Source organism: Myotis brandtii, unplaced genomic scaffold (genome assembly GCF_000412655.1).
Source record: "Myotis brandtii unplaced genomic scaffold, ASM41265v1 scaffold152, whole genome shotgun sequence".
NCBI lineage: Eukaryota > Metazoa > Chordata > Mammalia > Chiroptera > Vespertilionidae > Myotis > Myotis brandtii.
The window spans coordinates 1754338-1771175 of NW_005355502.1; the positions used below are offsets into that span (position 1 = coordinate 1754338).

Genomic DNA, 16838 nt, shown 5'->3' on the forward strand with positions numbered 1-16838 from the left:
CAAAGGAGTTCCCATTAGAATGTCAGTTGACTTCTCAATAGAAACACTTCAGGCCAGAATGGAGTGGAATGAAGTATTCAAAGTAATGAAAAACAAGGGCCTAAATCCAAGACTACTGTGTCTAGCAAGACTATCATTCAAAATTGAAGTTGAAATAAAAAGTTTTACAGAGAAACAAAGGCTAATGGAGTTTATTACCACCAAACTATAAATAGATGCAAAAAAAGCATTCAACCAAATTGAGCACCCTTTTTTGTTAAAAAAACAATCTCAGTAATGTGGGAATAGAGGGATTATATCTCAACATAATAAAGGCCATATCTGACAAACTGACAGCCAACAGGATACTCAATGGTCAATAACTAAAAGCATTTCAGTTAAGAATGGGAACAAGACATGGATGCCAACTTTCACCACACTTATTCAACATAGTACTTGATTTCCTAGGCATAGCAATAAGACGAGAAGAAATTAAAGCCATCCAAATTGTAAAGGTGGAAGAAAACTGTCATTATTTGTAGATGATATGATATTGTACAAAGAAAATTCTAAAATCCCACAAGGGAACTACTAAAGTTAATAAATGAATTTGGCAAGGTAGCAGGATACAAAATCAACAACCAGAAATCAATGACATTTTTATATACCAATCATGAGCTCTCATTAAGAGAAACTTTTAAAAAATCCCATTTACCATTGCAACAAAAAAATAAAATACCTAGGAATGAACTTAATCAAGGCAGTAAAAGACCTGTACTTGGAAAACTATAGGACATTGGATAAAGAAATAGAGGAAGAAAAAAATGGAAATGTATACCATGTTCATGGATTGAAAGAACTAACATCAGTAAAATATCTATACTACCCATAGCAGTCTATAGATTCAATGCAATTCCTATTAAAATACCAACAGCATACTTCACAGAACTATAAAAAATACTCCATAAATTTATATGGAACCATACAAGAACCTGAATACCGGTAGCAATTTTGAGAAAGAACATCGAAGAGATCACAATATTGGATATCAAACTCTACTACAAAGCCATTATAACCAAAACAGCCTGCCACTGGCACAAAAACAGGCAATGGATCAGAATACAAACTCCAGAAATTGACCCACATAATTATGGTCAATTAATATTTGACAAAGGAGGCAAAAACAATGGCAGGAAGATCATCTTTTCAACAAATGGTGTTGGGAAAACTGGACAAATACATGAAAAAAAACTCACTCTGCGCAGCAATTTGGGGGGAAAAAAGCAGTAGAAGAGTTTAACAGAGCTTTGGGACAACATTCTCATCATAGGGGTGACAGAAGAAAAAGAACATGAGTAAGGAATAGAGAACCTGTTTGAAGAAATAATGACAGAAATCTTCCCTGATCTGGTGAAGGAAATAGTCACACAAGTCTAGGAAACACAGAGAGTCCCAATCAAGATGAATGTCAAAAGACCCACACAAAGAAACATCACAATTAAAATGGCAAACTTTAAAGACAAAGAAAGGCTCTTAATGGGAGCAAGAGAGAAGCAGAGAGTTATGTGCAAGGAGTTCCCATTAGGTTGTCACCTGATTTCTCAATAGAAACACTTCAGGCCAGAGGGAGTGGCATGAAGTATACAAAGTAATGAAAAACAAGGGGCTGAACCCAAGACTACTATATCCAGCAAGTCTATCATTCAAAATTCATGGTGAAATAAAGAGCTTTACAGAGAAACAAAGGCCCTGCAAGAAATGCTAAAGGGACTGTTGTAAGAAGAAATGGGGGTGGAGGGGGGAGGGAGAGAGACACACATATAAGTAATAAAAATGGCAACCTATCAATAATAACCTTATGTAAATGGCTCAAGTGCTCAAATGAAACTATACAGCGTAGCTGAATGGATAGGAAAACATGACCCATATATACATATCTTTATAAATAAAAGCCTAAGCGACCATTATGACTGAACAACCAGAATTACCAGTCGCTATGATTCGCACTGAACACCAGGGGGCACACGCTCAATGCAGGAGTTGCCCCCTGGTGGTCAATGCACTCCCGCAGCCAACCTCCCGCAGCCAGCCAACCTCCTGTGGTCCCTTCCACCCCACATGCAGGAATTTGTGCACCGGGCCTCTAATGCTATATATAAGAGACCCACCTCAGAACAAAAGACTTACACAGGATGTAAGTGAAGGGATGGGGAAAAATTTTTATGCAAATGGAAACAAAAAAGATGTGGGATAGCAATACCCACATTTCCCAAAATAGAATTCAAAATGAAGGCCATAACAAGAGACAATGAAAGCCACTTTATAATACTAAAGGTATTGATCCAACAAGAGGATATAACCCTGGTAAACATATATGCACCCAATTTAGGAGCACCCAGATATATAAAAACAACTTGTGGAAGACTTAAAGGGAGAGATCTACAGCAATACAATCATAGTAGAGGACTTTAATATTACTGATATTACTGGATAGATCTTCCAGACAAAAAATAACAAGGAAACAGTGACCCTAAATGACACAATAATTTTAATGCATTTAATTGACATTTACAAAACATTTCACCCCAAAGCTGTAGAATATACATTCTCCTCAAGTGCACATGTGACATTTTAAAAAATAGACCACATGTTAGGACAGAAACTAAGTCTCTACAAGTTCAAGAAAATTGAAATCATATCAAGCATCTTTTTGGATCACAATAGCCTAAAACTAGAAATCAACTTCAATTTAAACACCCCAAAGCATTAAAACACATGGAGGCTAAATAGCATGTTATTTAACAATGAATGGATTACCAAAGGGATCAAGGAGGAAACCTAAAACTTCATGAAAATGGACACAATAGCAAAAGCAGTCCTGAGAAGGAATCTCATAGCATTGCAGGCTGTGGAAACCACACCAGGGTCCCCAGATAGTCAAGGCCAATGGGAGCACAGAGGCCTTGTTGTCAATACACCAGAATGGCCAAGGCCGCACTGAGCATGAGCCTAATTGGGGTGCCCAAGGCCAAGATACCATGAGTGGGTGCAAGGATGCTATGCCCTTCTGTAGCCAAAATACGATTGATGTAACTATTGGCACGAAGCCTTCTTTGTCTAAGGAGTAATATACAAGTATATTACTAAGGCCAGTGTGTTGGGCAGAGCAGAGGCTAGAGAGCTCAGAGAAGCAGAGGCAGTAGGCACAGAGAATGTAGCTCCTATGTATGTGTGCGGGAGAGGCTAGAGAGCACAGACGGAGCTGAGAGCTGCTGCTGCGATGTAAGATGAAGACTCATAGCTCAGAAGTAGCTACTATGTGAGGCTACAGAGACCAACCAGTGTGCTGGGGGCAGGGGAGACAGGAGAAGCTGCTGAGGCAAAGAGCTTAGGTACCACTACGATGTGAGGCGGTGAGTCTAGGGGGCAGCGTTCAGCTACTTAGATTAGTAGCTGTGGGTACAGAGACTGATGCTGCTGTGTGGGAAAGATGTACAGGTTAACCAGCCGGTGTCCAGCTGCCTGCCCATAAGAGACTTTGCTGTATAGGACTGTCTTGTCTGATGGCTATGTGGCCACTGGCTTCTGCAATAAATACGCATTCTTATACACCCACAACCTCTCATGGCTTCTCCGTCTAAGACCTGGTGTCCTAGGAGGTCCAGTCCCAGGCAGAGGACTCAGACCCAACACTTGTAGCTAGTGAGCAGAGGATAAAGGAGAAACTTGGACTAAGTTCCCAACAGTTGGTACAGTGGGCAGAGTTCCAGAAGGACCTGCCCTGGCGTAGTCCGGGAGCATTTAGAAGAATACATGGACTCAGGGCAACTCAGAGCACCAGTGCTTGGGCAGTGATCCTGCTGTCTCTGACACAAGCCTACCTTAAGAAAGAAGAAAAATTTCTAATGAACTATATAATCCTACAATTTAAAGAATTAGGAAGAGAACAATAAGCAAAGCCCAGAGTAAGTAGAAGGAAGGAAATAATAAAGATCATAACACAAATTAATGACATAGAGACTAAAACACAACACAAAAAAATCAATAAAACCAAGAGCTGGTCCTTTTAAAAGAGAAACAAGATTGATGAACATTTAGCCAAACTTGTCAAGATACAATGAGAAAGACCTATATAAATAAAATCAGAAACAAAAGAGGTGAAGTATCAACTGACCCCACAGATATACAAAGACTTTTAAGAAAATACTGTGAGCAACTATATGCCAACAAACTGGACAACCTGGATGAAATGAACAAATTCCTAGAAAAATACAATCTTCTAAAACTAAATCAGAGAGAATCAGAAAACCTGAATAGGCCAATAACTACTGATGAAATTGAAGCAGTAATAAAAAAACTCCCAGCAACAAAAGCCCTGACCCAGACTGCTTCACAGGGTAGTTCTACCAAATATTAAAAGATATAACACCTATACGCCTCAAACTATTCCAAAAATTCTAAGAGGAAGGAAGACTTCCAAGCTCTTTTTACAAGGCCATCATTACCCTAATTCCAAAACCAGATAAATACAAAGAAAGAATTACAGGCCAATATCCCTGATGAACATAGATGCTAAAATCCTCAACAAAATATTAGCAAATCGGATCCAGCAATATATTCAAAAGATCATGCACCATGACCAAGAGGGATTTATTCCAGTGATAAAAAGATGGTACAGAGAAACCAAGATGGCGGCATAGGTAAACACTGGAAATTGCTGCCTTGTACAACCACTTCAAAAATAAAACTAAAAGACAAAACGGACATCATCCAGAACCACAGGAAGGCTGGCTGAGTGGAAATTATACAACTAGAAGGAAAGAGAAAAGCACACTGAGACTCAGAGGACGTGCAGAAGTAAAGTGCAGAGGTACAGAGGCGCACGTGGAAAGGCCTGGCAACTGAGGACCTGGTTGTCTTTTTCAATTGGGAGGGAGCCTCAAGCTCCTGACTGCTCTGAACTCCAGTTCCGGGTGAGTCTCTGGGGACCCAGACTCTTATGGGGAGAAACTGGACAGTCTGGCATCAGTTGGAACTCCAGGGCGGCTTTCTCTCAGAGGTGCTTGCAGCAATTACTGAGACACTGAGAAGTGGGACCTATAAGGGCAGGACTGAGGATCCGCTATAGCTGTTTGCTCCGCCCTGTTGATCCCCTGAGACTCCGCCCCACCCAAGCTGTGTGCAGAGGCTTTTGCATATGAAAGGCCTGGCCCTTTGCAATCTGAAAACTACCTAACAAACTGCAGCTGGGTCAGAGAGACCGAGAACTTCCAAAAGAAGGCCCAAGGCCCCACAGCAGCTTGCATTGCTTCAGAGCTGGGCCTCATCTGGGCACCTCCAAATCCCAAACAAAGAAGAGGAATCTGCAGATCTCTCCATAGCTCCTGCTGGGTAGCCTCAGGCAGAGGCTAAATTAGCACCTCCCTAGAGATCCAAGAGCCAGGTACCCAGTGGTCAGAGTGGGATAATCCAGATTACAACTCCTCAGATCCACAGGTCACAAATGACAGAAATGGAGGAAAGCAAACTACTGGATATAGAGTTCAAAACCAAACTTATAAGGTTTTTCAAGAATTGTCTAGAAACTGTCGATAAATTCAGTGAGACCCTCAAGAAATCTATTAAGACCCTCGAGGATATGAACAAGGACCAACTAGAAATTAAGCATACACTGACTGAAATAAAGAATATTATACAGAGTTCCAACAGCAGACTAGAGGATCTCAAGAATCAAGTCAAAGATTTGAAATACGAAGAAGCAAAAAACACCCAACCAGAAAAGCAAAATGAAAAAAGAATCCAAAAATATGAAGAGTGAGATCCTCAAGAAATCTAGTGAGACCCTCGATGTTGTGATAAAGGACCAACTAGAAATTAAGCATACACTGACTGAAATAAAGAATATTATACAGACTCCCAACAGCAGACCAGAGGATCGCAAGAATCAAGTCAAAGATTTGAAATACGAAGAAGCAAAAAACACCCAACCGGAAAAGCAAAATGAAAAAAGAATCCAAAAATACGAAGATAGTGTAAGGAGCCTCTGGGACAACTTCAAGCGTACCAACATCAGAATTATAGGGGTACCAGAAGAAGAGAGAGGGCAAGATATTGAAAACCTATTTGAAGAAATAATGACAGAAAACTTCCCCTACCTGGTGAAAGAAATAGACTTCCAAGTCCAGGAAGCGCAGAGAACCCCAAACAAAAGGAATCCAAAGAGGACCACACCAAGACACATCATAATTAAAATGCCAAGAGCAAAAGACAAAGAGAGAATCTTAAAAGCAGCAAGAGAAAAAAAGTCAGTTACCTATAAGGGAGTACCCATACGACTGTCAGCTGATTTCTCAACAGAAACTTTGCAGGCCAGAAGGGAGTGGCAAGAAATATTCAAAGTGATGAATAGCAAGAACCTACAACCAAGATTACTTTATCCAGCAAAGCTATCATTCAGAATTGAAGGTCAGATAAAGAGCTTCACAGATAAGAAAAAGCTAAAGGAGTTCATCACCACCAAACCAGTATTATATGAAATGCTGAAAGGTATCCTTTAAGAAGAGGAAGAAGAAGAAAAAGGTAAAGATACAAATTATGAACAACAAATACACATCTATCAATAAGTGAATCTAAAAATCAAGTGAACAAATAATCTGATGAACAGAATAAACTGGTGAATATAATAGGATCAGGGACATAGAAAGGGAGTGGACTGACTATTCTCGAGGCAGGAAGGGGTGTGGGGGATGCAGGAAGAGACTGGACAAAAATCGTACACCTATGGATGAGGACAGTGTGGGGGGGTTGTAAGTGCAGAGGGTGGGGTGGGAACTGGGTAGAGGGGAGCTATGGGGGGAAAAAAAGAGGAACAACTGTAATAATCTGAACAATAAAGATTAAAAAAAAAGATGGTACAATATCTGCAAATCAGTAAACATGATACATTACATAAACAAATTGAAAGACAAAAATCACATGATCATATCAATAGATACAAAAAAGAATTGGACATATTCTACCACCCACTTATGATAAAAACTCTCAGTATAGTGGAATAGAGAAAACATACCTCAATATAATAAAGGCCATAGATGACAAACTCATAGCTAACATCATACTCAACGGGGCCAAAGTAAAAGTGTTTTCTTCAAGATCAGGAACAAGACAGGGTCATCTACTTTCTCCACTCTTATTCATCATAGCAATGGAAGTCCTAGCCACAGCAATCAGATAAAATAGGAAAGGAAGATGTAAAACTATCATTATTTGCATATGGCATTATATTGTACATAGAGAACCCTAAAAATTCCACCAAAAACTATTAAAACTGATAAATTCATTTAGTAAGTACCAGGATATCAAATAAATATTCAGAAATTGGTTGCATTTTTACACACCAAAATGAACTGGCAGAAAGGAAAATCAAAATATATTCTCATTTACAATTGCATCAAAAATACAAAATACGTAGGAATAAACTAAACCAAGGAGATAAACAAACTAACAAACCTATATTCAGGAAATTATAAGACACTGAAGAAATAAATGGAAGCAGATTCAAATAAATGGAAGCATGTACCATGCTCTTGGATGGAAGAATTAACATAATTACTACCCAAAGAAATCTATAGATTCAATGTTATTCCTATCAAAATAACCAATGGTGTATTTCACAGAACTAGAACAAATAATCAAAAAATTTGTATGGAACCACAAAAGTCCCTGAATAGCCGCAGCAATCTTGAAAAAGAAGAACAGAGTTGGAGTTATCATGCCACCTGATATAAAACTAAACTATAAGGATAAAGTAATCAAAGCAGCATGTTCCTGGCTTGTAAATAGACACATAAATCAATGGAACAAAATAGAGAGCCCCAAAACAAGTCCATGGTCAATTAATAATTCACAAAGGAAGCAAGAACATACAATGAAGTAAAGACTGTTTATTCAATAAATGGTGTTGGGAAAATTGAACAGATATGTACAAAAAATGAAACTAGATCACCTTCTTACTCCACACACAACAATAAATGCAAAATGAACGAAAGACTTAAAGTGTAAGACTCAAAACCATAAAAGTCCCAGGAGAAAACACAGGCAGTAATATCTCAGGCATTTTTCTTAGCAGTATTTTTTCTGATATATCTCTTCATGCAAGAGGTAAAGAAAAAAGATGCAAGTGGGACTACATGAAGCTAAAAGGACTTTACACAGCAAAGAAAATCATCAACAAAATGAAGCCAGCCCACTGAAGGGGAGAAGATATTTGCCAAGGTTAAAAAAAACTCCTAATACTCAACACCAAAAACAAACCAAACCAACAACAATTGCCTGAAGGATGTGGAGGAAAAGGAACCTCATGCACTGTTAGTGAATACAGACTGGTCTGGCCACTGTGGAAAAATAGTATGGAGGATCCTTAATAAATTAAAAGTGGACCTGCTTTATGACCGAGCAATTCCCCTTCTGGATACATATACAAAACATTAATTCAAAAGAATATATGCACCCCTAAGTACATTGCAGCATTATTTACAAGAGCTAAGATATGGAAGCAACTCAAGTGCCCATCAATAGACAAGTGGATAAAAATGTGGTGGTACATATATACAATGAAATATCACTCAGCCATAGAAAGGAATGAAATCTTACCACTTGTGACATGGATGGACATGAGGCTATTATGCTAAGTGAAAAAGTTAGACAGAAAAAGACAAATACCATATGATTTTACTTATATGGATCTAAAGAACAAAACAAAGAAACAAACAAAAATTTAAACAGGTTCATAGACACAGAGAATAGAATGATGGTTGCCAGCAGGGAGGAAATTGGGGACCTGGGTGGCAATGGTGAAGGGATTAAGCAGTGCAAATTGGTTGTTACAGAATAGTCATGAGGATGTAAAATACAGCATAAGAAATATAGTTAATAATATACAATAACTATTTATGGTGTCAGGTGGATACTAACCACCATACTATAAACCTGAAACTAATACAAAATAATATTGAATGTCAAGTTTAATGAAAAAATAAATATTGAAGATTAAAAATAGAGAGATCTGCCCTGGCCAGTTTGGCTCAGTGGATAGAGCATCAGTCTGTGGACTGAAGGGTCCCAGGTTTGATTCTGGTCAAGGGCATGTACCTTGGTTGCGGGCACATCCCCAGTGGGGGGTGTGCAGGAGGCAGCTGATTAATGTTTCTCTCTCATCAATGTTTCTAGCTCTCTATCCCTCTCCCTTCCTCTCTGTAAAAAATCAATAAAATATATTTTTAAAAAATTGAGAGATCAGAAAAAAATAACATGGAGTAACAATAGGTTCCAGAAGACCACATTAAGTATTACACTATTTTTATGAAGTTCAAATTTTAAAATTAAAGTATTACTTACTGAATATATATAAATGTATAATTGTCTACTTGTATTTAAGATAGAAATTTAGAACGCAATTATGCATAGTGGTTACTTCTGGAGGATGGAAAAGTGAAGGAGCACATAGAGTATGGAAAGGGAGTGAAAGGAGTAGCTTGACAGCAGAGAGAGCTGACAAACTACCTCAATCAGGTGACCAAGGTCAACATCAACAGTGATAAATCATACTGACAGTATGGATTTTTTTGATGATATAAAATGGCACTTCTGTGATATTCCTCCCCAAATCCCATGAACCCATTAGACTTTTCTAATTATGAAAAAAAATCGATCCCAATTGAAGGGCATCCTATAAAATGCCTGACCAATACCACTCCAAACTGTCGGTGTCATCAAAAAGAAGGAAAATCAGAGAAACTGTCACAGCCAAGACGTACCTAAGGAATCATGACTACTAAATGTAGTATTCCGGATTGGATTATGGAACAACAACAAAGGAACATTACATTATTTATTTAATTTTGAGAGAGAGAGAGAGAGAGAGCGAGATTTGTTGCTCCACTTACTTATGCATCATTGAGTGTGCCCTGACTGGCGATGGAACCCACAGCCTCGGCTTATCAGGACAACACTCTAACCAACTGAGCTCCTGTCCAGGGCAAGAACATTACATTATTTTAAATACTAGAAAATCCAAATAAATTAGGAACTTTAGTTAACAATGATGTATTAATATTTGTTCATTAATTGTAACATGAATCACACTGATGTATGCTGCTAATAATAAGAGAAACTGGATGCAGGGTATATGGATTTATTTCTCTGTACTATTTTCTTTTTTTTTGGTAAATTTAAAGCCATTCTAATTTTTTTAAATAAGGGGCATTTGCAGTTCTATCATAACAATCATTCTGTTCTTTTTACTCAACTTTCTTCTCAAGAAAGTTCAGGCCCTGGCTGGTGTGGCTCAGTTGGCTGGGCGCCATCTGTGCCCAGAAAGGTTGCCAATTTAATTCCTGGACCACGTAGTCTCAGTCTCTAATAGGGGCCTGTGTGCAGGAGGCAGATGATTGATGTTCTGCTTTCATATCAATGTTTCTCCTTCTCTCTCCCTCTTCCTCTCGCTATAAAAATCAATAAGCTATTCTTTAAAAAAAAAGAAAAGAAAAGAAAAAGTTCACAAGTGTCAGATGGTTATTTTTTTACCATTTTAAAGCATAGTAAAAATAAATAAATAAATAAAATAATAAAGCATAGTATGTTATCTTTTTCAGTAGTATTTACATTTTAATATTTTCTTCTAATTATCAATGTAAGATTTTACACTTCTGAAAGGATTTAAGGAATATTTTTATGGCATGAAATTATTATGAAACATATCAATTAACATGTCAATAGTTATAGGCTTATTTGATTAACTTGAAAATAAGCTTTCAAAATTTATTATTCAAATGGTATTTGTGTAGCAGAACAATCACTTCTCACACTCTAAATGCTTGTCAACTTAGCCTAACATTTCATTTTATCATATATTTCTTACTATTTGCTGTTTTTCTTAGACTGTATTTATTGTGTCAATGTCCTGCAGTAAGCTCTCTCTCCCTTTGCCATTCTCAGATGCTGCAAAGACTGTTTATTCTTTGGAAAAGAAAAGGATTGGACTATATATGGTTATGATGAGTACCATAGGCTTTATTTGCCTTCTCTTGGTTTTTTTTTGCGACACAGCTTTGTGGAAACTAAGAGCATTTCTCAATCGATACATTTACTTTGGTATCTATAAGATATACCAGAAGGTGAGTAATTAAGCATGGACCTTAAGAATAACTCTAAAAAAAATGGAGCATTAGACCTGAATAGCATGTTACTACATATAACTACCTCAGTTACTGAGAAAAGAAAACACTATGTCTCCAGAAATATATTTTCTTAAGTAAAATTTATTAAGGTATAATTTACCTACAGTAAACTGTATTCATTTTGTTGATCACTTCAAAGAACTAAATTTTGTCTATTAATTTGCTCTATTATTGACTATTTTCTCTTTTATTGATTTTTTTTTGGTTCTTTATCATTTCCTTCCATCTACTTTTGGTTTACTCCCCTTTGTTCTAGTTTCTTTAGGTGAAACCTAAAGCCATAGCGTTTATGTCTTTCTTCTTTTCTAATATAAACATTGAATGCTAAACATTTCCCTATAAGCAGTGCTCTAGCTGTACCCTGAAAAAATTTGATTTCTTATATTTTTATTATCATTTAAATGTTCAAAATATTTTCTAATTTCCTGTATGATTTCTTTTTTGACATGGATTATTTAAAAGTTTGTATATTAACTTCCAAATATTTGGGAGTTTTCTAGATATATTGTGGTTATTGATTGCTAATTTAGTTCCTCTATGGTCAAAGAACATACTAGCATGTAATTTTTTTATTTTATTTTATACTAGAGGCCTGGTGCATGAATTCATGCATGGGTGGGGTCCCTAGGCCTGGCCAGTGATCAGGGCTGATCAGGGCCTTCCAGCTGCCAGCCAGGACCTTCCTTCATTCCACACCGCCCCCTGGTGGTCAGCGCATGTTATAGCGAGTGGTCAAACTCCCAGTCGGTTGAACTCCCGTGGGGGAAATTTGCATATTAGCCTTTTATTATATAGGATTTTAAATTCTTTATTATTGAAAATATTATATATGTCCCTGTTTTCCTCCAATGATCTCTCCCAGCCTGCCCCATCTCCCCAGCATAGGTCTTCATCCCCCTATTGTCTGTGTTCATGGGTCATGCATATATGCATACAAGTTCACTGGTTGATCTCTTCCCATCCACCCTCCCCTACCATCCCTCTGAGGTTCAACAGTCTGCACATGCTTCTATGTCTCTGTTGTTCATCAATTTATGTTGTTCATTATATTCCACATATGCGTGAGATCATGTGATACTTAACTTTCTCCGACTGGCTTAGTTCATTTAGCATAATGCCGTACAGGTCCATCCATGCTGTTGTGAATGGTAAGAGTTCTTTCTTCTTTACAGCTGCATAGTATTTCACTGCACAGGTTTTTAATCAACTCATCTACTGATGGGCACTTAGGCTGTTTCCAAATCTTAGCTATTATAAATTGAGATGCTATAAACGTAGGGGTGCATACATTCTTTCTGGTTGGTGTTTTTGATTTCTTGGGATATATTCCTAGAAGTGGGATCACTGGGTCAAATGGGAGTTCCTTTTTTAATTTTTTTAAAGGAAACTCCATACTGTCTTCCACAGTGGCTGCACCAGTCTGCATTCCCACCAGCAGTGCATGAGGGTTTTTTTTCTTCACATCCTTGCCAACACTAGTTGTTTGTTGATGGTAGCCATTCTGACAGGTGTGAGGTGATGCCTCATTGTTGTTTTGATTTGCATCTTTTGGATGATCAGTGACTTTGAGCATTTTGTTATATGCCTCTTGGTCTTCTATATGTCCACTTTGGAGAAGTGTTTATTTAGGTCCTTTGCCCATTTTTTAATTTGAATATTTATCTTCCTTTTGTTAAATTGTATAAGTTCCCTATAAATTTTGGTGATTAACACCTTTGTCAATGTATCATTGGCAAATTAGTTCTCCCATGCAGTGGGCTCTCTTGTTATTTTTATGATTTTTTTTTTTTTTTTTTTTTTTTTTTTCTCCAAAAGCTTTTTTTTTTTTTTTTGCTCTGCAAAAGCTTTTTATTTTGATGTAGTCCCATTTGTTTATTTTCTCCTAGGAAATGTATTGGTAAACATATTGCTATGAGAAATGGCTGAGATTTTGCTGCCTATGGATTCTTCTGAGATTTTAATGGCTTCCTGTCTTACATTTAAGTCCTTTAACCATTTTAAGTCTATTTTTGTGTATGACATCAGTAGGTCATCTAGCTTCATTTTTTTTGCATGTATCTGACCAAATTTCCCAAAACCATTTATTGAAGAGACTGTCTTGACTCCATTGTATGCTCTTGCCACCTTTGTCAAATAGTAATTGAGCATAATGGCTTGGGTTGATCTCTGAGTTCTCTGTTCTGTTCCATTGGTCTAAATGTCTGTTCTTGTGCCAGTACCAGGCAGTTTTGAGAACAGTGGCTTTGTAATGTAGTTTGATATCTGGAATTGTGATCCCTCCAAGTTGTTCTTTCTCAGGATCGCTGCAGCTATTCGGGGTCCTTTTTTATTCCAGATGATTTTTTGGAGAGTTTGTTCTAGATCTTTGAAATATGCCGTTGCTATTTTAATGGGGATTTCATTAAATCTATAGATAACTCTGGGTAATATGGACTTTTTAATGATGTTGATTCTACCAATCCATGAACACAATATATTCTTCCATTTGTTTATGTCTTCCTCTATCTTGTTTTTCAACGTCCTGTAGTTTTCTGAGTACAGGAGGTCTTTTACCTCCTTAGTTAAGTTTATTCCTAGGTCTCCTAATTTTTTTCTTGCAATGGTAAATGGGATTTTTTGTTTGTTTTTGTTTCTCTTTCTATGAGTTCATTACTGATGTATAAAAATGCCATAGATTTCTGGGTGTTAATTTTGTATCCTGCTACATTGCTGAATTCATTTATTAAATCTAGTAGTTTTTTATGGAGTCTTTAGGGTTTTCTATGTATAATATCACGTTATCTTCAAATAACGACAGTTTTACTTCCTCTTTTCCAATTTGGATGCCTTTTATTTCTTCTTATCTGATCACTGTGGCTAGCATTTCCAGTACTATGTCAAACAGGAGTAGAGAAAGTGGGCATCCCTGTCTTGTTTCTGTTCTTAGGAGGGATGGTTTTAGATTTTGCCCATTGAGTTGTACTCAATTCTTTTCAATCCAATCATATTTGTTCTTTGGCTCAACATATGATCCATCTTTGAAATGTGCCATTTGTACTTGAAATAAATGTGCATTTTGATTTGTTAGTTGTAATGGTATTGCTTATATCACTTAGCCTTTCACTGATATTTTTGTCTGACTGATTATTGATTGCTAACAAAAGGGTTTAAAATTTCCAATCTTGATTGTAAGTTTGTTAATTTCTCCCTTTAATTCCGTGAATTGTTTCTCTATATATTTTAATCTCTATAATTATTTCAATAAACATTTATTATTGTATATCCTCCTGGTGAATTGACTAATGAAATGTCAACCTATATCTCTGGTAATATTCTTGGTCTTGAAGTCTATTTCCTCTGATATTCAAATGGCGTCTCCAATCTTCCTGTGCTTACTATTGTATAGTATATCATTTTACACCCATTTTTTTCAAACTTTTGCCTTTATATTTTAAGTTGCTCACTATAAACAGCATGTAGTTAGTTCCTAACTTTTAATGTATTTCGATAGTTTCTGATGTTTAAATTTGAGCATTTAGTTCTTCATTGATATGGTTGTATTTCCATCTACGATATTGATTATTTGTCTTCTCTTTGTCCCTTCTTTTTCTATGCTTTCCCATTCCTGGCTTTCTTTGGGTTACTTTAATAAACTTGGAATTCTATTTTAATTTTCAATTGACTTTTTAGCTATACTTCTTTGCATTAGCTTTAGTGATAAGTGTAGGGTTTACCAAATATGTACATAATGTTTCATAGTCTTTTTAGAGTTAATATTTTAAACTGTAGATGAATGAAACCATAACTGTCCATTTTAACCCTCCTTGGTTATAATGCTATAGTCTTCATATGTCTTATATGTCTATGTCATTGTGTTATTTATTAACTACGATGCATAATACTGTAAGTGTGGCTCTGCTTTCCACTACAGTAATCATGTTCATTTCTTTCTGGTGATGGAAAGCTGTCATCACATATTTCAAAGTAATTAATAGGAAAATTCTTTTATATTTATCTAGATATATGTCATCTTTGGTGCTATTCATTTTTCCATTATATGTGAGTGTGCCTCTGCTATCATTTCCCTCTAGACTGAAGACTTTCTTAAACATTTCTTAAGTGAAGAACTGGAGAAGAACTATCTTAGTTTCTTTTATCTGAAAATTATTTGCCTTTATTCTTGAAGTACATAATTTGAAAAGTCTGGATTTGTAGGGTTTTTTTTTCTTCCTTTCTTTTTTTCTCAACACTAACAATGTCATTGTACTTCCTTCTGGTTTTTAAAAGTTCAGATGGGAAGAAATTATCACTCAGATCATTTTCTTCTATGTAATGCATTGTGTTCTTGGCTTTTTCTCAAGAGATTCTCTTTATCTTTAGTCTCCACACCAGTTTGATTATTATGTACCAAGGCATGATGCCAACGGGGCTGAAGTCATGTTTTCCAGAACCCCATTCCCTGCATTATTCCAGTCTAGAGTTGGTGATGAAAAAATTCACATGAGATTGTGAAGACAGGACTGAAGCAGCACAGCGCTCTCTTAAAGTCATTGTGGTTAGTGGCAGTGAAGACAGCTGCAAAGGGCTGTTGGAGCCCAGCCTGTGTGTGCTCTCCCTGGCCTCCCTTCACTTCTGACAGCTTGTCCCTCCTGACAACAGCCAAGGCTCTAATGCACAGCCCCCCAGAGCCTCTCTATCCACTTTCCTCCAAAGTTCCACCCACCAGCTGGAAGTGGCTGGCTTTCAAATTCCCTGGCAGGTTCTGAACTCTCTACCTGCACTATTGCTACAACATATCTGTTCGTGACTTTTCTCTGCTTTGCCAGTGTTTCCATTTATTTGGATTTATGTCTATTTTTTTCCTTCTTGAGTCAATTTCAGTAATTTGTGTCTTTGAAAAACTATAATTTCACCTAAGTTATCTAATTTATTTGTCTGCAAATGCTTATCCTATATAATAAAAGAGAAACATGCAAATCAACTACCCCTCCGTTACACTCAAGCCATGCCCACAAGCCACACCCACAAGCCAATCAGGAGCGAGTATGTAAATTAACCCAACTAAGATGATGGCGGCCACAGAGCTGGAGCAAGCAGGATGCTTGGGTTGCCCACGGCGATGGAGGAAGACAAGCTTCCCGCCTGCCCTGGCCAGCCCTGGGCTCCACTCAAGACTACAAAGTTTCAATTATAGAAGATAAATAAATCCCAGATACCTGCTTCCAGCCGGCTATGGCCTCCACTCAAGGAGGGGCTGGGATCCTGGGTTGCTAGGTGCAACCTGGGCTCCACTCAAGGCTACAAAGTTTCAATTATAGAAGATAAATAAATCCCAGATACCTGCTTCCAGCCGGCTATGGCCTCCACTCAAGGAGGGGCTGGGATCCTGGGTTGCTAGGTGCAACCTGGGCTCCACTCAAGGCTACAAAGTTTCAATTATAGAAGATAAATAAATCCCAGAAAAAAAAAAGAAAAAAAGGAGAGGCTGGGAGCTTGGATCGCCAGGGGTGTGTGGCCAGCCTGAAAACGGCCCTCAGCCCCTCACCCAGGCTGGCCAGGCATCCCAGCAGGACCACCACCCTGATCTGGGACACCCTTCAGGGCAAACCAGCCGGCCCCCCCACCGTGCACCAGACCTCTATC

The 16838-nt window shown here is 37.6% G+C and overlaps 1 protein-coding gene across 1 annotated transcript in view; it reads left to right on the top strand.

Annotated features, from left to right (window-relative positions):
• Positions 1-16838, top strand: part of LOC102242210 (ATP-binding cassette sub-family A member 3) — a 273880-nt gene that overhangs the window by 195683 nt on the left and 61359 nt on the right. The window contains exon 24 of the mRNA XM_005861509.2: positions 10975-11153. Coding sequence (XP_005861571.1) covers positions 10975-11153 — 179 coding nt within the window. The remainder of the gene's footprint in view (positions 1-10974; positions 11154-16838) is intronic.